Source organism: Macaca fascicularis, chromosome 14, assembly GCF_037993035.2.
Source record: "Macaca fascicularis isolate 582-1 chromosome 14, T2T-MFA8v1.1".
Taxonomy (NCBI): Eukaryota; Metazoa; Chordata; class Mammalia; order Primates; family Cercopithecidae; genus Macaca; species Macaca fascicularis.
The window spans coordinates 106,379,135-106,404,880 of record NC_088388.1 but is presented as its reverse complement, the minus strand read 5'-3'; the positions used below and the strand labels follow the sequence as shown (position 1 = coordinate 106,404,880).

General features: G+C 36.7%; 1 protein-coding gene across 9 annotated transcripts in view; it reads left to right on the top strand.

Annotated features, from left to right (window-relative positions):
- CWF19L2 (CWF19 like cell cycle control factor 2) overlaps positions 1 to 25,746 on the top strand; it is a 166,228-nt gene that overhangs the window by 65,817 nt on the left and 74,665 nt on the right. For all 9 annotated transcript variants that reach the window (XR_012423663.1, XR_012423665.1, XR_010580985.2 and 6 more), the window contains one exon: positions 25,276 to 25,488. Coding sequence is in view for 4 of the 9 variants with exons in the window: in XM_074015143.1 (XP_073871244.1) it covers positions 25,276 to 25,488 (213 nt within the window). In the remaining 5 variants the exon portion in view is untranslated. The remainder of the gene's footprint in view (positions 1 to 25,275; positions 25,489 to 25,746) is intronic.

Below are 25,746 nucleotides of genomic sequence, written 5' to 3'. Positions count from 1 at the left end.
TCATCCCAGCACTTTGGGAGGCCGAGGTGGGCAGATCACGAGGTCAGGAGATTGAGACCATCCTGGCCAACATGGTGAAACCCCATCTCTACTAAAAATACAAAAATTAGCTGGGCGTGGTGGCGGGTGCCTGTAATCCCAGCTACTTGGGAGGTCGAGGCAGGAGAATGGCTTGAACCCAGGAGGTGGAGGTTGCAGTGAGCCAAGATCACGCCACTGCCCTCCAGCCTGGTGATGGAGCAAGAGACTGTCTCAAAAAAGAAAAGAAAAAAAAAAAAAAAAGAAAGAAATTATTTGCACTAATATATTATAAATTGTGGAGAGGCATCTGGGAATAATCTTAAATTTATTTATATGAAAATATATATTATTTTGATACATCATTATGGGTAGGATGAATTTTTGTTTCAAATAGCATTCTTTGTTGCAGTCTCTTCCACTGAAGTCTCTTCCAAACACTACCATTAGCATTTTTTATAAAAGAGACATTGGTATTTAAACTGTTCTGTAACAGGTTTTGGCAAACTGTGACCCCCATGGGAAAAATTCAGCCTACTGCCTATATTTGCAAATTAAGTTTTATTGAAGTACTACTCTACACATGTGTTTACATATTATCTAAGGCTGCCTTCACTCTATAATGGCTGAATTAAGTAGTTCTGACAGAGAGTGGTAGTCCATAAAGCTGCAGATATTTCCTGTGTGACTTTTTAAACAAAAAAAAGGCCAACTTCCACCCTATAATAACAATGGTTACTTTTTGGTAGTGGGAGTTTGAACTGACTCACTGAGATACAGCCATGGGATGGGGAGACTTTTCACTATTTCTTTTCAGACTTACAATCTTTTATTTTTTTAACCTTTTAGATTCACACAATTATGTAAGTATGTTACCTGGTAAAAAATTAAACTTAAAACTAAAATAAAGTAACCAAGATATCTGTATGTGTATGTGTGTGTTGGGGAAGAGGGCAGTAAAGTAAAATTGAGTTTAAAAGGAAATGGCTTTTGTACCTATCACCAAGAGTTACATGAGATCTTACATTTAGCCCATTAAGATAATTTTACTTCTGTTTATTTTGGAAAAAAATGCCAGAAATTTCCTAGGGTCTGGAATTTTAATGCAGAAAAAAGGAAGACATATTTTTATTAGAGTTTCCTTTTCAAAAGTGGTACCTCTGTGTATGAAGTCTGAATTAAATAGTTTTAGTAATCTTATAAACCATTCAAGTTTATGAATCATAAACCATTCAAGTTAAAGAAAAATCCTTCTTAAAAATTGTAATAGCGCTGGGCGCAGTGGCTCACCCCTGTAATCCCAGCAATTTGGGAGGCCTAGGTGGGCGGATCATGAGGTCAGGAGTTCAAGACCAGCCTGGCCGACATAGTGAAACCCTGTCTCTGCTAAAAATACAAAATTAGCCGGGCATGGTGGCACAAACCTGTAGTCCCAGCTATTCGGGAGGCTGAGGCAGGAGAATCGCTTGAACTCAGGAGGTGGAGCTTGTGTTTACCTGAGATCGCACCACTGCACTCCAGCCTGGACGACAGAGCAAGACTCTGTCTCAAAAAAAAAAAAAAAAAATTGTATAGCCATTTATCAATTCAGCAGTTATTATTGAACACTTTATTAGTGTCAGATGCCATTTTAGTTGAGGGATACATAGAAGCAATTAAGTCAATATTTGTGCCCTCAGGTGCTTATATTTCTAGTGGATGAGAAAGTGAACAAACATGTAAACTATATAGCAATATGTTATAAAATTGAAAATAGTTTTGTAGAAAATGAGGCAAAGTAGAAGGAACTGGGATGATATTTTCAACAGAGTGTTGAGGGAAAGTCTTTCTGTATAGGTGATGTTTCATCAGACTGAAAAAAGTGAGCGAGAGGTCCTTGTGAATATCTGAGGGAAGATTATTTCAAGTAGAAGAAACAGCAAAGGATCCAAAGCAGAGACAAGCTTGAAGAACATCAAGAGACTGCAAAAAGACAAGTGTGACTGGTAGTAGAGGGAGGAAGAGAAAGAGAAGTAGAAATGAGATAGGAGACAGAAGTCAGATTACGTTAGGCAGGGAGTCCATATCCCTGGACCACAGATGGGTACTGATCTGTGGCCTGTTAGGAACTGGGCCGCACAGCAAGAGGTGTGCGAAGCGGGCCAGCCAGCATTATTGTCTAATTTCCACCTCCTGTCAGATCAGTGGCAAGATTCTCATAGGAGCATGAACCCTGTTGTGAATTACGCATATGAGGGATCTAGGTTACACACCCCCTTATGAGAATCTAATGCCTGTTGATCTGAGGTGTAACAGTTTCGTCCTGAAAGCAGCCCCACCCCCACCCCCACCCCTGCTGCCCTGTCTGGGGAAAAATTGTCTTCCACGAAACTGGTCCTTGGTGCCAAAAAGGTTGGGGACTGCTGAGGTAGGGTCTTAAAGGCCATGGATAACTTTCACATTTGCTTTAATGATGGGGAGCCATTTGAAGGTTTTTTGTTTTTTGTTTTGCAAGGCTGTGTCATGATTTGGTTTATATTTTTGACAGAATTTTTCTGGCTGCTCTTTTGAGAAGGCAGCGTAGAGAGGCATTAGTGGAAGCAGGAGATCACTTAGGAGGAGAGTGTTATATTAGTTCAGATAGAGCCATGGATGGATTACAGTGGTAAAACTGGTGAAAAGTGTCTGGATTTGGGGCATTCCTGGTGCCATATATTGAAATGGGAAAAATTGCAGGAGGGACACATTTTGAGGGCGTGGGAAATCAAGAATACTGTTACAGATGTGTGAAGTATGAAATGCCCAGTCACATGGTAGTGTGGGGTGACTGCCCCTGGAGTTCTGGGTAGATGCTGGCTCTCCCATGTAGATTTGGATGTGTTGGCTTTTTTTTTTTTTTTTTTTTTTTTTGAGACAGAGTCTCCCTCTGTCACCAGGCTGGAGTGCAGTGGCTGAATCCCGGCTCAGTGCAACCTCCGCCTTCCGGATTCAAGCGATTCTCCTGCCTCAGCCTCCCAAGTAGCTGGGACTACAGGCGCGCATCACCATGCCCAGCTAATTTTTGTATTTTTAGTAGAGATGGGGTTTCACCACATTGGACAGGCTGGCCTCCATCTCTTGACCTCGTGATCTGTCAGCCTCAGCCTCCCAAAGTGCTGGGATTACAGGCATGAGCCACTGCGCCTGGCCCTGTGTTAGCATTTAAATAGTATTTAAAGCAGTGGGATTGAAGAAATTATTAATGAGGAGAGTCTGAAGACTGTGTCCTGGAGAGGACAGAAAGGATTCAGCAAATAAAACTGAGAAGTGCAGCCAATGAGGCCGAAGGAAAACCAAGGGTGTGGTGTTTCAGAAGACACAGAGGAGGTTATGAATGACTCTGTCAGCTGCTTCTAAGAGGTGAGGAAAATCTTTGAAGATGGGAAATGGCCACTGGATTTGGCAGTGTAGAGGTTTCTGGTGACTTTAATTAAAGTATGGGTTTTTTTCTTGACCAATAAGGAAAAAAGCCTGATTATGTTGGGTTCAAGAGTGAATTTGAGAAGAATTGACCTTAGAAGGGAGCTGATTACCATCCATCAATTATATAAGGAGGAAAGGCAGAGTATTAGTATATAGATGTAGGTGGCTTCTTAAATTTGGTAGTAGAAAAATGAACAAGGGCCAGGTGTGGTGGCTCACACCTGTAATCCCAGCACTTTGGGAGGCCAAGGTGGGAGGATCACTTGAGGCCAGGAGTTCGAGACCTGTCTGGGCAACAAAGTGAGACCCCCCATCTCTACAAAAAATAAAAAATCAGCTGGGTGTGGTGGTACGTATCTGTAGTTTCAGCTATGTAGGAAGCTGAGTTGGGACGATCACTTGAGTTTAGGTGGATGTCCGAAACTGTGGATGGTACCAAACGATGTGTATGCTATGTTTTTTTCCTATTCATACATACCTATGATAAATTTTAACTTATAAAGTATAATTGATAGACATAGTAAGAGATTAACCACAATAATCATAAAATACAAGTATAACAATATGCCAGCATCGCTACTCTTGGAATTTAAGGCTGTTATTAAGTAAAATAAGGGTTACTTGAACACAAACTCTTTTATGCTTCAACAGTCAGTCATAACTGAGATAGCTACTGAATAACTAAATGGACAGACAGGTAGCATACACAGTATGGGTGTGCAGGACAAAGGGCTGATTCATGTCCTCTGGGGGATGGAGTAGAATAGCGTATTTCATCACACTACTCAGAATACCACATAATCTAAAACTTATGGAGTGTTTATTTCTGAAAATTTCCATTTAATATTTTCGAACCACAGTTGACTGCAGGTAACTGCAGCCTCAGGAAGTGAAACCACAGATAAAGGGGGGTTACTGTATTGTATAGGATTGCTTATTTAATATTAGCTGATTTGGCAATAATTGCATCTTCATTACCTTCCCTAAACATTTTGCATCTTTGATTTTTTTTTTTAATTGAAGTTTACTAAGCTAGAACATTATAGAAGCTAGAATATAAGAATTTACCAGTGACATCTGGCCCTTACATTTCTATTTCTGGTCTGTATTAGCTGAAATAGAAAGTTTTGACTTACAAAATAATGTCCCAATTTTATAAGATGACTTGTTTTGGATTAAATAGTTATATGAAACCATTCCTATTAAAATCTATTTATGAGAGGTCTTACTAGGATAGACAGTAGGCACTCAAATGTTTCTTCCTCACCTTTTGTTCATTTTTTACATTATTTATAAATATATGCTTGTTTTGTTTTTTATATGATTTAGGTATTACCCGTTAATTTCAGCAGGAATCAACCAGAACTGGTAGCATTAGTAAACCTACAAATTAGATAAACTATTGAATGTGCAGCTAATAGTACACATTCAATCGACACTTTAAAAAAATTTTTTGATTGACCAATTTGTATATTATCGAATTTGTAGCAGTGTTGTTAATATGTTGACAAATGTGTTATTTTTGTCCAAGCAATGTTTCTTTGTATTATTTAATGGAGGTGTTTTTTCTAAATATACAAAACAATTCCAGTTCCTACCTATGTGCAGTGGGGCCAATGGAAGTACAGGTTGCTATGGAAATGCTGATTTTGCATTGGGATTTTTAGTTCATCCTGCCTAATAATTACAGCAGAGTAGCAATTTGTTTTGTATGTTTAATAATTAAAATCAGCTCTGCTAAAAATTTGAAATGTTACTAAAAGCATATAAAAAAAGAAAGTATTTGAAGTGTTAGCCATTTCTAAGAATACTGTGCTTAATCCTTTCACCCTTATAAGTTTATGAACTAAAGTAGCTAAGTTATTGAATTTTTAATAGTAATATTGCTGGTATATAGTTTAGTTATGTCAGATGTTTTCATGAATGACCACAAAAGCTCATTATCCTTTGTTTCTTTTTATTATTAGTTTAAAGTCATTTGTCTAGTTTAAAGTCATTAGACAGAGGTTGGCACACTTTTTACATTTCTTTTTGTTATTAGTTTAAAGTCATTAGTCTAGTTTAAGGTCATTAAACAGAGGTTGGCAAACATTTCTTGTAAAGGGCCAGATAGTAAATATTTTTAGCTTTCTGTTGGAATTACCAGCACTGCTGTTGTAGCACAAGAGCAGCCATACACAGTATGTAAATTAATGGGTTTGAGTATATTCCAACAAAACTTCATTTACAAAAACACGTGGATGGGCCGGGCACGGTGGTGATCCCAGCACTTTGGGAGGCCAAGGTGGGCGGATCACGAGGTCAGGAGATCAAGACCATCCTTGCTCACATGGTGAAACCCCCGTCTCCACTAAAAATACAAAATAATTAGCCAGGTGTGGTGGCAGGCACCTGTAGTCCTAGCTGCTTGGGAGGCTGAGGCAGGAGAATGGTGTGAACCTGGGCTGCAGAGCTTGCAGTGAGCTGAGATTGTGCCACTGCGCTTCAGCCTGGGCAACAGAGCGAAACTCCATCTCAAAAAAAAAAACCAAAAAAACAAAAAAACAAAAAATATGTGGATGGCCTGATGTGGACTGGAAGTTGTTGTTTGTTAGTCCCTGGACTAGGATATAAAATCTTCAATGCAAATGTATTTGAATTTGGGTACAGGTTGAACATACCTCATCCAAAAATTAGAAATCTGAAATGCATTAAAATTCAAAATTTTGGGGGCACCAAAATAGTGACCCATTTGCTTTTTGATGGTTCAGAATATACAAACTTGGTTGCATGTACTATTTAAAACATTGTATAAAATTACCTTCAGGCTATATGTATTAGGTATATATGAATCATAAATGAATTTCAAATTTAGACTTAGGTCCCATCCCCAAGATGGAATGTGTATGTAAACATTTTAAAATCCAAAGCAATTCAACATCTGAAACACTTCTGGTTCCAAGCATTTTGGATAAGTGATATTCAACCTGTATTTCTCTTACTTAGTAATTCCCCTGAAAATGGATCTTAGGCCTTGGGAAAAGTAGCTAGTCAGGAATAGTTGATATAAATTTATGAAACAAGACTCTGCTTATTTATTTAGTCAACAAATGTTAATTGAACTCCTTCAGTGTATGAGGTGTTTGTTCTACTGGGGACATACTGGCACATGAAGAAGAAATGATCCTTGACTTTATGGAGCTTATTAGGCTAGTGGGGAAAAGGAAGCACTAAATAAATAGCTATGAAAAATAGTTCAGTAATTTTGGACGTACAAAGAACTGTGACAGACAAGTGAAAGTCTTTTGGAAGTAACACCTGGGTGACCTGATTTAAACTAGGGGCACAGGAAAGGTTTCCTGTTGAACAGAAGTCTGATACTACCTGTGCTCAGTATTCAGATCTGCCCTATTGCTTTTTGCTGTTGATGTGTATTTTACTTTTTTTTTTTTGAGGTGGAGTCTCGCTCTGTCACCAGGCTGGAGTGCAGTGGCGTGATCTCGGCTCACTGCAAGTTCCGCCTCCCGGGTTCACGCCATTCTCCTACCTTAGCCTCCCGAGTAGCTGGGACTACAGGCACCCGCCACCACGCCCGGCCAATTTTTTGTATTTTTAGTAGAGACGGGGTTTCACCATGTTAGCCAGGATGGTCTCGATCTCCTGACCTCGTGATCTGCCTGCCTCGACCTCCCAAAGTGCTGGGATTACAGACGTGAGCCACCGTGCCCGGCCCTTATTTTTTATTCGTACCTTATATTTGTTTATTTAATTTTTACTGCCCATTCTTTTCTTGCAGTTCCAAAATTCAGGTTATATTTATGTTCTTTCCAGGTGTGTTTTACCATTAAAACTTTAATAGCATATCTTTCTTATAACAAAACCAAGAAAGGTATCTCATGACAAATATGAACTTAATTGTGTTTTTTTATAGGGGAATTATGATTCTTGGTTTTTTATCCTTTCTATATTTTCCAGGTTTTTTGAGTATGTACTACATAATTAATGAAAAGAGGGGAATAAAAAATATCCTGAAAAAGATGTGTAGAGAAAAATTCTCTTTTAAACTGTGTTTTTCCTTTATTCTTACATCACAGTCATCAGCACAGAAGACTTCTGTGACCAAATGTGTGGGGTGTTTTTCTCCACACACCGAGCAGTGGACACCAGCAAGATGTCCTGTCATTCAATTCCAACACTGTCTACCTGGAGATAGTGTCTGATTCCACAGGTTGGGGGCTCAGGCCCCAAGTCTGTCCCCCAGATGCCCAGACTGGTACCAGTCACAAGCCTGGGCTTCCAGAACTTCTGACCACCCAGCTTCAAGTTGGGGTTTGCATGACCCCCCCCCCCACCCTTCGGGTTCGATTAATTTGCTGGAGCAGCTCACAGAATTCAGAGAAACACTTAAATTACATTTACTGGTTTATTATAAAGGTTATCACAAAGGATATAAGTGAAGAGACGTGTAGGGCGAGGTATGAGGGTGCAGAGCTTCCTTGTCATCCCTGGGAGTGCTACCCTCCAGGAACCTCCACATGTTCAGGTATCCAGAAACTCTCTAAACCCAGTCCTCTTGGGTTTTTGTGAAGGCTTCATGGCTTCAGTATTCCTTCCCCCACTGCATAGGGTGTGACCCTCTCTGGGGATGGTCTTAAGAGCCACAATAACAAAGGTAGGAGAAGATGAGAGTCCTGCCCCAAGGAGGGCAGGAGAGAGACTCTATTTCCTGAGGCCTGCCTCCGAGGCTTGAGATACCCAACATTATAATACAAGACTGCAACAATAGCTATGGGAGTTATGAATCAGGAACTGTGAATGAAAACCAACGCATTTCATAACACCACAGAAGTGTATGTTGGTCTAATTTTCTTACCATAGATATGCTAGTATGTTTACTATGTTATGTTACTTTATTATGTTCTAGAACTTAATAGGTATATAGTAACTTATTTTTGATAAAGAAATTTCTTCCTTTGAAATAATAGAACCAAAGAATTTTAGATTTGGACAGGGACCTTACTAATCTTGTTTCACTTTTCACTTTCACAACTGAGGGAACTGAGACTTTGAGAGAATGAAATGACTTATGCAAGGCTGAGTAACTTTCCTAGTCCCTACAGCTAATGAGTTGCAAAAGCCAGCACCAGAAGCTTCAACTTTACTTTTCAGTCCACATTAAACAGTACTGTCATTCAAATGACTCACATTAATGGATATTTGTTGACTGTTATCTACATTTAATTGTCTTTGTCCAATTTCCATGTATCGTTTATTGGTATTTGAGAATAATGAGCTGTGTATGCTTTGCTCTTTCTTAAAATACATTCTATTGACTCTAACATTCTTTAAATATAAACTCTTCCATTTAAAATTTAAGACGTCAGTGTTACCTTGGCAACGTAAACTCAGGCACATCTTCAAGAGATCTATATACATCTTTCCTCATTAATTTTGTTAGCACTGTGGGCAGTAATTTTATCCTTTTTGTACTAATAGAGCATTAATCATGGGCTGGAGGGGAGGAAAAATGAAAGGTACAAGAGAGGAATGATAAGGGAGAGAAAAAAGACTCTAATAATTAGGATTTTACCTTAAATTATAAAAAAAGATGATTTTATTGTCTAATAAAGTGTTTGTATTTTTACTGATTTATTTTCTCTGTGTTTGTAACACTTAAGGCTTAATATATTTTCCCCTGGAAGTAATCTTTAAGATACATATTACATGTTTCTCTAATAATATACAGTTGAAATCCCCTACTTTTTTATTCCCAGTAAACTAATAATATCAAATTTTGAGAGATTAAGTGATATACTATTCTTAAATGTATGATTAGAATAAGGTAAGGAATATTGAAATTACCATCTTATTGCAGCAACCCCTTGGTCATTTTAATTCTCATAGTAGTCATTTTCATTGTCACAGACTTTAATAGATACACAGTGAAATTATCTTTGGAGGAGACCAATTCAAGAGTGTGAAATCATGTATATGTTCCTGTGATATCCCCTAAAGGAAATTTGAAATTTTGATGTCATAAAATAATAAATGTGATATTTTGCCTTTTATAGAACTGAATAAGATAAATATTGACTTAGTTGATTCATTTTCCAAAAGATGTAAGCTTGAATCCAGTTCAAGCTGCTGAACAAAATAATATTTGTTTTTCTGAACCTCACCTGTGGGTGAGGGGAGTGGGAAGAAGGAGGGATCACGAGAAGAATTTATTTAATGTTTTTTAGTTCAGGTCCTAGTTGGGTTTTTTTATGATAAAATATACATAACATAAAATTTAACATTTTAACCATTTACAATATACAATTCAGTGGCATTAAGTATTAAGTATTAATAAATTGACAATATTTTGCAACCATCACCACTATCCATTTCCAGAACATTTTTTCATTATCTCAAACAGAAGCTCTATACCCATTAAACAGTAGTTCTCCTTCCCACTGTCTTGCTCACTTCCATCTACTCCAACCTCCTGGTCACCTCTGTCTCTGAATTTGCCTGTTCTAGGTAATTAATGATAAGTAGAATCATATAATACGTGTCCTTTTGTATCTGATTTATTTCACTTAACATAATGTTTTCAAGTTTTCCAAGTATTTAGCATGTTTCAGAATTTCATTGCTTTTTAAGGCTGAATAACTCTATTATATGTATATAACACATTTAAAGACTCCATTCATGGACACTTGGGTTGCTTCCATCTTTTGGCTATGTGAATAATGCTCTTATGAACATTGGTGTATAAATGTCTGCTTTCAATTTGTTTGGGTATATATTAATATCTAGACATGAAATTGCTAGACCATATGGTAACCGTATGTTTAACTTTTTGAGGAACCACCAAACTATTTCCCACAGTTTGAACAGTTTTACACTCCCACTAGCAATGCACGTAGGTTCCAACAGTTTATTGTTTTTGTACTAATACAAAAACATCACAATCATCAGCACAGAAGACTTCTGTGATCAAACGTGTGGGGTGTTTTTCTCCACACACCGAGCAGTGGACACCAGCAAGATGTCCTGTCATTCAATTCTAACACTGTCTACCTGGAGATAGTGCCCACACTTATTTTTATTTTGTTTTTGTAAAAGCTATCCTTGGTGAGAAGTGGTATCAGTTGTGATCAGGTCCCAGTTCTTGACCCTGGTGAGATTTTATGAGTTCTGTTGGACAATTCTCACAGATTTTAATTAAAGTTTAAATTGTTGATAGTTGAGCATGCTGGTTTAATAGCTTCACTATCCATAGAGTCCAAAATGATACGAAGTTTATATTTAATCAACGAATTCATCTATTTCCAATGGATTTAAGGTCTTGGAGCTTGAAGGATAGTTTCACAGTTATGATTAAAATTTTGACTTAATAAACATTGTCATAAAATTTGAAATGGTTTTGTAAGAATTAGACTGCAGTCTGTTTTTCATTGTTGGTAATCCTTGTGTAATAATGCAGCACTAATTAAATAGATTCATTGCAAACCATTTTTTTTCTACAGAATGACACTAAAAAAGCTTCTAGTTTTCGTAGAGTTTTTTTCAAGGATCTGAGTATCTGGTTCTTAATAAAATGACAATTAATTTGTAGTATTTCAGGTTTTTCTTTATGCAGACATCAAAATCGGAAAACAAATTAGCTTTCATGGTTAGAAGACATTAATATTTTTGTATGTTTAGAATTTAGGTTATGAATTCACTTCTGGTAACTTCTTCTATAACCAGGCTTGAATTTGGAAACTGAACAGATTATCAGTAATAAATCAGTTTAACTCCCTAACTCATGTGGATGGTTGGTATCATTAGTGGATACAAAATAACTTTTCATGTGCAATTATCAGAATCAGAATCCCTCTGGAACATGGCTTCACAGCCTTAGCACTATTGATATTTTGGGCTGGCTAAGTCTTTGTTGTGGAATGACTGTCTGTGAACCATAGAAGGTTTAGTAACATCCCTGGCCTCTGGCCGGTAAATACCAGTGGCAACCCCTCTCACCCTAAGTTGTGACAGCCAAAAATGTCTCCAGATATTTTGCCAGATGTGCCAAATAAGGGCCAGGAAGCAAAATTGCTTCATTTGAAAACACAATCTTGGGAGAATCTGGAGAAAATAGTAATAACTACAAATTTTTGAGGACTTGCTAGGTGCCAGACCCTTTACATACCATAATACTTATAATTGTCTCTCAGCAGTGGTATAATTACCCGCATTTAATAAAAACTGATGCTCAGAGTTATACAGTAACTTGCCCATGATCACGTATCTCTTTAACGAATCTGGCTTGTTTTCAGTATTTCCTACATCATTGTGTAGTACTACTATCTAACCTAGATTAGAAAGCTAGTAGTTATCAGATGAGGGAGAAAGATCCCTCCTTTGTTCTTCACATCCAATCTGTCACCAGTCTTGTCTTCCTATGCCCAATCTACTTCTCTTTGTATCCATGCTATCTTTGTTTCTTATCTGGTCTGTGAAGTAGCCTTCTAACTAGTTTTCTAGCATTCCTTCTTATCCTCTTCCACTTCTTTCTTAACTCTTATCTCCCTGAAACCAGAATAATTTTTTGTTCAAAATGTATGTCTCATCCTTTAGTCCCTAGGTTAAAACAGTTTGAACAGTATTTTGTTGCTGTTAGGCTAAAAAGCACATTTTAAAATGTGGCCTAACAAGACCTCGAATGGCCTGTTCATTATCTCTGTAGCCTCATCTTGAATCACACCCTTTTGTTTTGCTTCTGCTGGTCCATCCATGTTGACTTTCATTCAGTTTCTCAAATTAATTTGCTTTCTCCTGCCACAAACTGCATATACTGTTTCCACTATTTTTTTTTGCCACCTTTTATCTAGTTGATTAAACAGAAGATTCATACAAATCTCATCTTCATCATAATTTTTTCAGGGAAGCCTTTTCCTCTGACTCGTTTACTTCCTCTATTAACATCTCAAATTGCCATCACAGCTATAACTTGACAGTTCTTTGAGTAATGCTTTAGTTAGTGTCTTTCCCACTATTCTGTAAGTTTCATATGATTGGCTCACCAATATATCCTATCTAGTATAGTCATTAACACATAATAGCATTCAATAAATATTTGTTTTCTGGAATCTCATATTTGAGACTTGAAGTCAAGTGCATGGAATTCCAGAAACCCCCTTTTCACTATTATACAAAATTGCTTAGAAAATTTAGATATATTCTGTTGTTCCCATTGATGTCCGTGGTTTTGATTTTGCAACAATAATATTCACAAATAAGCACAAAAAAAGGATGATGAATAAAATGTTGTCTTGGACATGGAGGTGGGGGGACTGTCTTTCATCTCTTTTGTTGCCCTTTTTTGTTGACTTTCTCCACTTTTTTTGGGTAGAGATCACTTTTTAAGAATTTCAAAATGGTGGCAACAATGAGCTGTGAAGAAATTGTCATCTTCAGGTTTTACCATCTAGAACTGTGGTCACAGGGACAGTCAGATCCTGGGGCAGATTTCCTGCAACATGTGATTAATTTGTAGTGCACAGAATCAAGAATTGAATATAAACCTTTTTAAATTTCAAAAATAATGTTATTCTTTCAGTATATTTTAGTGTATAACTAGAACCTCAGATGCTTAACAAATGGCATGAGCATATTATTAGCTTGCCTGAATAAAATTAGCAAGGTTTTAATAGCACCTTTTAAAAAAATCAGTCTGTAATTCATGCCTTACTTTAAACATTGAATACATAAAATTAAACATAAGTCAATGTCATATGGGAGAATAGTCTTGAGTCCTGCTTCTAATTCCTATCATTGTCTCTTTTCTATCAAGGAATTCAGGTAGGAATTAGGATTTTTATACATCTTGGCATAATATGCATGACCCATTAACTCTAAAGTTAGAAACTAGAGGCCGGGCATGGGGGCTCACGCCTGTAATCCCAGCACTTTGGGAGGCTGAAGCGGGTGGATCATGAGCTCAGGAGATCAAGACCATCCTGGCTAACTTGGTGAAACCCTGTGTCTACTAAAAATACAAAAAAGTAATTGGGCATGGTGGCGTGCGCCTGTAGTCCCAGCTACTCGGGAGGCTGAGGCAGGAGAATGGTGTGAACCCGGGAGGCGGAGCTTGCAGTGAGCCAGGATTGCGACACTGCACCCCACCGTGGGCGACAGACCAAGACTCCCATCTCAAAAAAAAAAAAAAAAAGAAAAAAAAATGAGAAACTAGAAATCTTAAAATCATGAAATAGCAATTTTCTCAAAAAAGAAAAATTTTTGTTAAATAGTTTTATTAAAGGTATTGTACAGACTAAAATGAAAAAAATAAGTACTTGTGTCTCGCAGTAGTTTAATGTTAAATTATCTATATTACAAAACAAAGATGACGGGACTTATAATGCTCCCGATTCTTTTGGACATACAAATATTCTAATGAAAAACATTGCTACCTGTTTGTCAAAGCCAACATTAAAGTTTATTTTTATTTACTTAGATGGTAAGAGAGTGTAGAATTAAAAACTGTCCTAGATTTTGGTCGCTAACAGGTCAGATCTCATGCTATTTATGGCATCTGAAATATCCACTTCCATTTTCAGTGTTTAAGATCAGGTTTTCTCAATTCCGTGACTCAACCTCAGTGATTTCTTCTCTTTTCCCAGGCCATGCTGATGGTTGTTTTTTTTTCCCTTGAAGAAATAATCACTTATGAAAGAATGACTCATTCTTGTGCCATAAACTTCTCTCTCTAATATGTTGGTTTTAATTCTCAAATGTTTTGTGAGGAACAAGGAAGACAAGAAGCCAACTTAAGGGACTCAGATAATCTGGGAGTGGAAGAATTTGGTTCTGATGTCATGATAACTCACAAGATTTTGATATGATTTAATGGAATTCCATTGGTGTATCTTGTCTTACTCCCCTCCCCTCTTTTTTAAACAGGCATGGTTAGTTAGCATGATTTATTGAGCATATCTGTTTAGCTGCTGACTTTTTAGCATTGCAGTGGTACATGACTTAATAGAAGAACAACTTTTAGAAATACAGTCACCTGAGAGTTTAGAAATACAGTCAACTGAGAGTTCCTGTAGTAGGATGTATTTTACTTGCGATTTTTCCCAGAACTTAAACTTAATGGTTATTTAATTATTAGTAGGTTGAGTATCAAAGGACTGTTGACTTTGTTGGCTGCTTATTTGATAGTTATGTCAATAATTGAAACATGTGGATGTATTTCTAACCATATCCAAAAGCTAGTTTTCCAGTTGCATCACTGCACTCCAGCCTGGGCTACAGAGTGAGATCCTGTCTCTAAAAAAAAAGCTAACACTTGAAAGTTAGTTTTAATTATTTGTAAAAGAGCTAGGTAATATTATATTTCATGTAGTGTAAATACATAAGGTGAAGACTAACACCACAGTTTTAATTATGCTGTCTTAATACATCATTATTTGCTCTTCTGTGTCTTTATCAAGTCAGCAGTTGGCTCTAGTTCCACTCTGAAAAATAATTTCTTGTTGGAATCATTTCCTTTGGTTGGGTTTTAAATCTTAATTTTGAAAATGTATGTAATCAGTGTCCTTACTTTCTTCTAGTAATAAGTTATTGTGAATATTTTGACATAATGCAATATGCAAATGAGAATTAGTAGTAAAAGGGACAGTATTCAAAAAGTTGCTTCTAGCTAGGATGTGACTGTGGGCCAGAGAATAAGACAAGCATATGTGTCTCTTTTTGTGGTTTGTCATTATGGTTTTAAAAGTGTGACATTTTGTGTTTCTTCTCTTGATACTAGTCAAATGTTTATGGATTGTAGACTAGCTTTTCTATTTTTGTTCCAAATGTAACAATTATTTATTGATTACCTAGAGAGGGTGCCTCTGAAGCTCTACTTTTATATTATACATAATTCTAATGTACTTGGTTATCCAGTTTTAGAAAAGAAACATGATAAAAGCATCAAATTATAAGTGAAGAAACAGACTACCACAAGGAGCTTATGGCAGTAAGAACTGACAACAGACTTTATAGAGAGCACCAATAATGAAGAAAAAAAATGGGTAACTAAAAACCATGTAACTCTTGCTGATATAGTTAGCGTAGAAGTAACTGGCGTTACATTCTGGCCAAGCTAAATTCTGATTTGGAGGAGTTGCTGGAAAGGGAAGAAAGGTCAATGGTTCAATCTCGGGAGGTTATGTTTCCAGGAAAGTATCCATTTTCTCTAGGTTTTCCAGTTTGTGAGCATATAGTTCATCATCATAGTCACTGATGCTCTTTTGTATTTCTGTGATATCAGTTGTAATGTCTCCTTTTATATTTCTGATTTTGAATGCACCTGACATTCTGAAGCACCATTCCTAAATTAAAACACATTATTATCACAGTAATTATTGTGTATTATCAGGAAAAGATTAAAGTTTCATTAATTGTATTTTAAAAGGCAGGAAAGCTTATAACACTGTTTGGGAATATTTCCTTTCAAAATGACTACAAAAGAAATGTTTTTATACTTAAATGGTAAACTTTTAGCTATTTGGAAAATTTTGCTAATTAGAAAAACACATTCTGCCAGTTTACATTAACCAAGGTTGTATCCTGAATATCAGTCATAATTTGACACCTCACACATTATCAGTTGTCAGTTACTGTTTAATAAAATCATTATATCTTTATATCTTTCTTCTCTTCTGTATGTGATTTATTCATGAAGTTTAGTAGTTACTGTGATGGGAAGTAGATGTGTATGCCAGACAAATTTTCAAAATAGAAGAATCTTTAGCATGCTTAAATACTTAAATTCTGATTTAGAAGAGTTAAAAAGGGAAGAAAGGTCAGTGGTTCAATCTTGGAAGGTTTTATGTTTCTAGGAATTTATCCATTTCCTCTAGGTTTTCTAGTTTGTGAACATATAGTTGATCATCATAGTCTCTGATGCTCTTTTGTATTTCTGTGATATCAGTTGTAATGTCTGCTTTTACATTTCTGATTTTGTTTGTTTGGATCTTATCTCTTGGGTAATTTAGCTAGCAGTTTATCAATCTTGTTTATCTTTTCAGAGTCAACTTTTTATTTTATTGATCTTTAGTATTTTTGGGGGAGGTATCTCAATTTATTCTGCCCTGATCTCTCTTTTCTTCTGCTAATTTCAGGTTGGTTTCTTCTTGCTTTTCTAGTTTATTGAGGTATAGGTTATTATTCATTTGTTATTTTTCTACTTTGTTGACGTAGGCATTTAATGCTATAAAATTCTCTCTCAGCATTGCTTTTGCTGTATCTCACAGGTTTAGGTATGCTGTATTTGCATTTTCATTTGTTTAAAAAAATTCACTAAATTTTCAGGATACAAAATCAGTGGACAAAAATCAATAGTATTTCTATACATTGATAACAGTGTAGCTGAGAATGAAGTCAAGAAGGCAATCTCATTTACAATAGCTATAAAAAATAATACCTAGGAATATATTTAACCAAGGAGGTGAAAGATCTCTACAAGGAAAACTATAAAGCACCTGTGAAAGAAATTGTTGATGACACAAATAAATGGAAAAACATCCCATGCTCATGGATCAGAAGACTTAATATCACTAAAATTACCGTACTGGGCAGAGTAATCTACAGGTTGATTGTAATCTCTATCAACATACCAACAGAGTTTTTTACAGAATTAGAACAAACAGTCTTAAAATTCATATGGAACCAAAAAGGAGCCTTAATAGCCAAAGAAATCCTAAGCAAAAACAAACAAAAAAACCCAAAGCTGCAAAGCTGCAGGCATCTGATTACGTGACTTCAAATTATACTAAAAAGGCTATGGTAGCCAAAACAGCATGGTACAGACATAAAAAAATAGACATACAGATCAATGGAACAGAACAGGAAATACAGAAATAAAGCCACATATTTACAGTCAACTGATCTTTGACAAAGTTGACAAGAACATACACTGGGGAAAGGGTACCCTTTTCAGTAAATGGTGCTGGGAAAATTGGTTTGCCCTATGCAGAATAAGTATGAAACTAGACCCATATCTCTCAACATACACAAAAATCAACTTAAGATGGATTAAAGACTTAAATGTAAGACCTGAAACTATAAAATCCCTAGAAGAAAACCTAGGGAAAACTCTTCTGGACATTGATCTAGACAAAGAGTTCATTACTAAGACCTCAAAAGCCTGAGCAATAAAAACAAAGACAGATGGCAGTAAATTAAACTAAAAAGCTTCTGTGCAGCAAAAGATATAATAAACATAGTAAACAGACAATCTGTACAGTGTGAGAATTTGCAAAATATGCATTTTTCAAGGGTCTAATATGCAAGAATATACAAAGAACTCAATTCAGCAACAACAACAAATAATCCCATTAAAAAGTGGGCAAAGGATATGAATAGATATCTTTCAAAAGAGGATGTGCAAATGATCAACAGGTAAATGAAAAAATGTTAAACATCACTAATCATCTGAAAAATGGACGTTAAAACCACAATGATATATTTTCTTACCCCAGCCAGAATGGCTACTATTAAAAATAAAATAAAAAAAATAACAGATGCTTGTGAGGATGTGGAGATAAGGGAACTCTTCTGTCCTGTTGAGGGGAATGTAAATTGGTACAACCTCTATGGAAGATGGTATGGAGATTTCTCAAAGAACTAAAAGTAGAACTATCATTTGTTTCAGCAATCCCATTACTAGGCACCTACTCAAAGGGAAATAAATCATTATAAAAAAATACCCACACTAGGCCGGGCGCGGTGGCCCAAGCCTGTAATCCCAGCACTTTGGGAGGCCGAGACGGGCGGATCCCGAGGTCAGGAGATCGAGACCATTCTGGCTAACATGGTGAAACCCCGTCTCTACTAAAAAATACAAAAAAAAAAATACTAGCCGGGCATGGTGGCGGGCGCCTGTAGTCCCAGCTACTCGGGAGGCTGAGGCAGGAGAATGGCGTAAACCCGGGAGGCAGAGCTTGCAGTGAGCTGAGATCTGGCCACTGCACTCCAGCCTGGGCAACAGAGCGAGACTCTGTCTCAAAAAAAACAAAACAAAACAAAACAAAACCCACACTTGTATGTCTATTGCAGCAGCGTTCACAAGAGCAAAGAGAATGGAATCAACCTGTGTCTATCAGTGGACGATTGGATAAAGAAAGTGTGGTATATATACACAATGGAATACTATTCAGCCATAAGAGAGAATGAAATCATGTTTTTTGTGTTTTTTTTGTTGTTGTTTTGTTTTTGCTGCAACATAAATGAATCTGGAAGCCATTATCTTAAGTGAAACAAGTCAGGCACAGAAAGACAAATATCACATGTTCTCACTTGTAAGTGGGAGCTAAATAATGTATACACATGGACGTAGAGTATGGAATAATAGGAAATAGAGACTCAGAAGAATAAGGGGGTGGGAGGAGGACATGATGAGAAATTGCTTAATGGGTGCAATGTACATTATTTGAGTGATAGATACTTTAAATGCCCTGACTTCATCACTATACACAATCTCTGTATGCAACAGGAGAATACTAAGAGGCACCCTTGAGGATCTCCTACGTTCCAGACATATTTCCTCTTACCTCCGTTGTGTAGTCCAATCCAATTTGCCCTTGAAAGGATCAGTCGCTTCAGCCAATACGATGCCTTTTCATTCAATGGAGTGAGGAGTCAAAGTAGCCAAGTAGCAGTCTCAATTTCAAGTTCAGTGAGTCATTGTTGTGTCCCTTGGTGGAAGCATTTCTCCTTTTTTTTTTTTCTTTTTAAAATGTAGATGAGGTTCTGCCATGTTGCCCAGGCTGGTCTTGAACTCCTGGGTTCAAGGAATCTTCCCACCTCCTACGTTGGCCTCCCAAAGTGCTGGGATTACAGGCGTGAACCACTGTGCCTGGCCCTGTATTTCTCTGTTTGAAACTAAAACCTCTAGACCAGTAGAGTCTAAAGTCACAGGAATGGGAAGCAAAAATTTTGCTAGCTTATCCCAAAGGGTAATAGTCACTCCTATTTTTTCCCTAAGATTTCCCGACATGTGGATCCTAGTTGTGGATCATCATTGTTTGGATGCTACTTAGAGCATATACTGTATCCTGGAAGACATAACCCAGCCCTACAAGGGATGGTCACCTGGCTGGTTCTTGTAAATACACCTTCAAAAGGACAGTTCACTGTTTTGTCCAGCCAAGTACTTAAGAATGATGGGGGTTTTGGCAGAAGCATGACACGCCAGGAAGGCAAATCCATATCCAGAGTATCTATTCCAGTAAGAAGAAATCACTGCCTCTTCTAGGATGGAAGCGGTCTGTTGTATTCACCTTGCTGCCAGAGGGACAGTTATCATATCAGGGGCTCAGTGTTGGTCTCTGTTGGCAGACTGGGTATTGCTGATGTAGCCCAGTTGACTTTGGTGAGTTGAAGCTCATGTGGTAAGCTCATGTGTAACTTTTATCTGTGCATGGCTGTTTTGTTCACAAGCTTTGAGACAATGGTAGAAGTAGCTAATGGCATAAGTATTGTCATGTGGGATATAAGTATCCTTGCACTCTGTATCTGTTTGCATACCTCTTCCCCAGACCTCCTTGTCATCAGTTCTCTATTTGTGTTCTAAGTCCCTGAGCATCCAGCCAAACATGATGTTGGGGAGTCCTCAAGACCACCTTTACTCCTGACACCAACTGCAAGTTCAGAGGCCCCTAAGGCCACTCTTGGGTTCAATATTTTACTGGAAGGACTCACAGAATTGACTAAAAGTTGTTACTCTCATGGTTAAAGTTGATTACAGTGAAAGAATACAGATTAAAGTTAGCGAATCCTTTCAACTCTTCCTCCTTAGGCCCTAAGCAGCCACTAATCTATTTTGTCTATAGATTTTCCTGTTCTCAACGTTTCATATGAATGGAATCATAGAATAGTGTTTTTTTAAATGACTGACTTTTTTCACTTAGCATAATATTTTTATAGATCATCCGTGTTGTAACAAGTATCAGTACTTCATTCTTTTTATGGCCAAATAATACTGCATTGTGCGTACCACATTTTGTTTATCCATTCATCACTTGATGGACATTTAGAGTGTTTCCACCTTTTGGGTATTATGAATAATGCTGCTGTGAAGATTCATGTACAGTTTTTTGTGTGGGCATGTATTTTCGTTTTCCTTGGGTGTATATATCTAGCAGTGGAGTTTCTTTGTCATGTGGTAACTCAACCTTGTCCAATCCATGGCTTGTGGGCCACATGTGGCCCAGGACGACTTTGAATGCAGTCCAACATAAATTTGTAAACTTCCTTAAAATATTATGAGCTTTTTGCGATTTTTTTTTTTCTAGCTCATCAGGTATTGGTATTGTTAGTGTATTTTATGTGGGGCCCAAGATGGTTCTTCTTCCAGTGCGGCCCACAGAAACCGAAAGATTGGGCACCTCTGTCGTAAGCTGTATGTTTAATATTTTATTAATTAATCTATGTTGAATTTTTGACGAACTACCAGACTGTTTTCCAAAGCAGCTACACTATCTTACCTTCCCATCAGCAGTGTATGAGGGTTCTGATTTTACCACATCCTTCACAACACTTGTTATATTATCTGACTATTTGATTCTAGCCATCCTAATGAGTATGAAATGGCTAACTCACCGTCATTTAGTTTGCGTTTATGGTGTGCCAAATTGATTTTGTATAATATAATCAGCTTTTTAAAGGATTCTGTCTGAATGATGAAGAGGCATATTTTCATGCTCCTCTTTTCTTTCTTTATCTCCTTTCATCCAGCAGTTTTGTTCACTTTTTCCATCTTACGCTTAGTACATTCTCCACTATCTTTTACCAATCTGTTAAAAAATGTTGATTGTTACTGTCAAATAACAAGAATACAGTAGGCTGGAGGTCATAGAAGAGGTATATATGATTGATAAATTAAAAATATTTTGTATCAAAGCCCAAAGAAAAGATAATGAATAAAAATGCAAATCATTGGAGGCTGTAGGAGGAGGGAATTAATTGTTCCTGGATCAGTGGGGACCATATTTCAGTTGTATTGAAGAATCAGTCAGACTTAATTGGCAAGACTATCATTTTCAGTTCAAACACTATAAATAAATCAAGGTTTGGCAACATCCATGAAAACTAGATTTAAGGGTAGAAATACCATCTTCCATGTATAAAATATTTGTTTTGAATGTGTTCTCTGATCATTTATGAACTTTCCAAAAACACAATGGGCTATATCATATGAAGGCACAGTTATGTATGTATAAATGTGCTCCTGTTAATATATTTTGGGTAAGATAAATAACTACTAGATATCTGTGTTCCCACTGATAAGCACCTTAACTTGATTTGGTATGTTTATTCTAGATGAAATAAGTTTTCTTGTAGCTCTTTATTCTGCTTCATAGACTGTATTCACAATATACCCTTTCTGTGTTTCAAACATTGATTTCTTAAGGGAGAAAGCCTCACTTATATGCCAGACACTCTGCAGTTTTGTAGTCAGACCAACTGGTTTCAATTCCTGGTTCTGTCCTTTAATAGCGGTGTGATATTGATTAAGTTACTTAGTTTCTGTTAGCCTCAGTTTTTAGTTTTGTTTTTTTTTTGAGACGGAGTTTCGCTCTTGTTGCCCAGGCTAGCATGATCTCGGCCCACGGCAACCTCCGCCTCCCGGGTTCAAATGATTCTCCTGTCTCAGCCTCCCGAGTAGCTGGGATTACAGGCATGTGCCACCACGCCTGGCTAATTTTTGTATTTTTAGTAGAGACGGGGTTTCCCCAAGTTGGTCAGGTTGGTTTCGAACTCCCGACCTCGGGTAATCCACCCGCCTCCACTTCCCAAAATGCTAAGATTATAGGCGTGAGCCACTGTGCCTGGCCTAGCCTCAGTTTTTAATCTGTCAAGTGAAAATAAAAATTTCTGTGTTGCAGAAATATTTGTATTAGGATTAATATCTAGCATGTAGTAGGACACTATTTCATGAAAATGACTAGTGACCAGTTCTGATATTTTTTAGAATGTAATGAATTATGGTTTAGATGAAGATATAAAGTTAAAATAAATTTAAAATAATAATTTGTAAGGCAATGCAGTTTACATAAATAGACAAACCTGGAAAAGTCAAGAAGTATACAAGGATTAATATGGGGAATATTGTGGAAGAAAAAAATAAATTGCTAGTAGAAACAAGGAAGCCAGTGTGCTCTAAGAAATGCCTTGGTAGTAATCTTTTTATCTGATTCTATCAGTAATGGTGTTAAAGAAATTTTCTTCTATTTACATTGGGTTTTATTTTTTCTTCTTTTTCTAGTTTCTTAAGGTTGCAGTTGGCATCATTGATTTGAGACCTTTCTTGTCTTTTAATACAGATGTTTAATGCTATAATTTCCCTCTAAATTCTGCTTTTAGCAGCAGCAGCAAATTCTGATATGTGGTATTTTTGTTTTACTGCTGTTTAAAGTCATTTCTCATTTTCTTTTTTTTTTGTTGTTGTTGATTCATGGGTCATTTAGGAGTGCACAATACCAAGTATGTGGCAGTTTTCCAAAGTTATTTCTGTTACTGATTTTTATTCCATTGTGTTCAGAGAACATACTTTAAGTTACTAGAATCTTTTTAAATTTATTGAGACTTGTGTTATGACCCAGAATGTCATCTGTCTTGGTTGATGTTCCATGTACACAAGAGAAGAACGTATGTTTTGCTGCTGTTGTCTGAAATTTCTGTTAATGTCAATTAAGTCAAGTTGGTTGATAGTGTGTTCGAGTCTTCTACGTAGCTATTGCTTTTCTGTTTGTGCTACCAATTACAGAGAGTGAAGTATTTAAAATCGTGATTACAGTTGGAATTTATCTATTTGGCAGTTCTGTCAAGTTTGTTCTTACACATTTTGAAGCTCTGTTATTAGGTATATAAACTTTTGGATTGTTATGTCCTCTTAAAATTTTTCTTTCCAACTTACATAATCTACACAATGTATCCTCTTGATGTTATGACTCCTTAATCAGGTGACCCTTTATCATTCATAATACTGTATGCTATGAAATCTACTTTGTTTGACATGTATAGAACTGCTCCATCTTCAAATCATTTAAAATGCTAAGATCCAAGCATCTTGCTATTGCTTTATGTTTGATGATAACACATAATTTTGTTTTTTTGTTGTTGTGTTTGTTTGTTTGTTTTTTGAGATGGAGTTTCACTCTTGTTGCCTAGTCTAGAGTGCAATGGTGCGATCTTGGCTCACTGCAGCCTCCACCTCCCTGGTTCAAACGATTTTCCTGCCTCAGCCTCCTGAGTAGCTGGGATTATAGGCATGCACCACCACACCCACCTACTTTTGTATTTTTAGTAAAGACAGGATTTCACCTTGTTGGTCAGGCTGGTTTCGAACTCCTGGACTTCATGATCCACCCACCTCAGCCGCTCAAAGTGCTGGGATTACAGGTGTGAGCCACGGTGTCTGGCCTGTTCTGTTTTTAATACTTAGTGCTTTAATACTTCCATTACACTGAGTAATTTACATTATACTTAGTACTTTAGTACTTCTCTTACACTTAGTAGAACGCAGTGTAATGGGAAAAAAAAAGACAAGTTAATGAGTATGTTACAGTGTAGTCATCCTGAGATGGACAGCAGTACAAGTACACATTGGAGGGGCTTGCAAGATGGAGGAAGTTTATTTGATGGAAGTGACAGCTAACTCTTACAATAGTGTTGAAAAATTAGTAGAATTAAACCTCATGGGTTGACCCAGGAAGACACTTACTACAACTGATGAGACAGCCTGTCAGGAAATAAGGATGCCAAGGACAGAATAACTGTGCAATCATGTGCCAATGTAGCAGGTATACATAAATGTAAATGTGCTGTAATTCCTTATGGATGGCTGAGATAATGACATCTTTGCTTTCTGATAGTTCAATATACATGAACTTTGTTTCATGCACAAAAATATTAAAAATATTATATATAGTTACCTTACGGCTATGCATTTAAAGTACATAGGAAACATAAATGAACTTCATTTTAGACTTACGTCCCATCCCCATGATACCCTATTATATATATATGCAAATATTCCAAAATCAGAAAAAATTGGAAGTCTAAAACTCTTCTGGTCCCAAGCATTTTGGATAAGGGATACTCAGGCAGTATTGTTATAACCATTGTAAAATGAGGAAATAAGGCATAGAGCGAGCACAGAGAAATTAAATAATATGTTCAAGGTTATACATACAGGACATAGAACTTTACCATGGTCATTTTGACTGTGGAATCTAAGCTTTAAACCATCATGACTTTTTGTATGTATGATTTAGTTGGCTTTCAAGTTCAAGAGTTTGAACTTCATTCTGTACACAGTATAGAACTCTCTAAGTACCTAAGGAGGCACATAAAATAAGGAAATAAAATTTGCATATTTGTGTTTTTGTATTTTGAAAGCCTCAGTCTGTCCATAGTTCATGTTAGGGGAGGTATGGAGAAGGTACCTGGAGATGTGGTTAAAAAAAAAAAAAGTTTCACATTCTATATAGTGTATACGTGAATTTTTAAAGTTACAGTTTTAACATCTCTGTGATTCAGTTTCCTCATCTATTAGTTGAAAATGCTAATGGTCCCCACATGAACAAGTCATACAGAATTGTATATAGTAAGTATTCAGTAAACTTTAGCTGTGGTGATGATGATGATAGATTGACTCTAGAAGATCAAACAAGTATCAATCATGTTTTTTCTTTTCCTTTAAATGTAAGAGTTTTATCATAGAACTTACAGATACAGATTTAGGATACCACAGTACAGTAAAATCCTAATCACTACCTTATACTCCCTGTTACTGTTATTTTGGTTTTTCAGTTTATGGGAAAAACAGATGGAGACTATTACACCCTGGATGACATGTTTGTCTCCAAAGCAGCTGAGAGAGAACGTCTTGGTGAAGAGGAAGAGAACCAACGGAAAAAGGCTATTGCTGAACATCGGAGTCTTGCTGCACAAATGGAAAAATGTCTGTATTGTTTTGACAGCTCTCAATTTCCCAAGCATCTTATTGTTGCAATAGGTGTTAAGGTAAGAAGTATTTATTATCCTTTGCTTACATTCTCATAGAACTTTTTTGTTTCTTCATAGAATAACTTGAAGAAGTTTATTATTTTGTTTGTTTTACTTGTTTATTGGGTCTTTCCCCTAATAATTTTTAAGCTCCGTGAAGACAGAGGTAACTTTGGTCTCCATTGTATACCAAGCATCTAGCCCTGGTGGTAGTACATAATAGTAATTCATTCCAATAAACACTTACTGATTTAATTCTATTATAATTTAATTCTT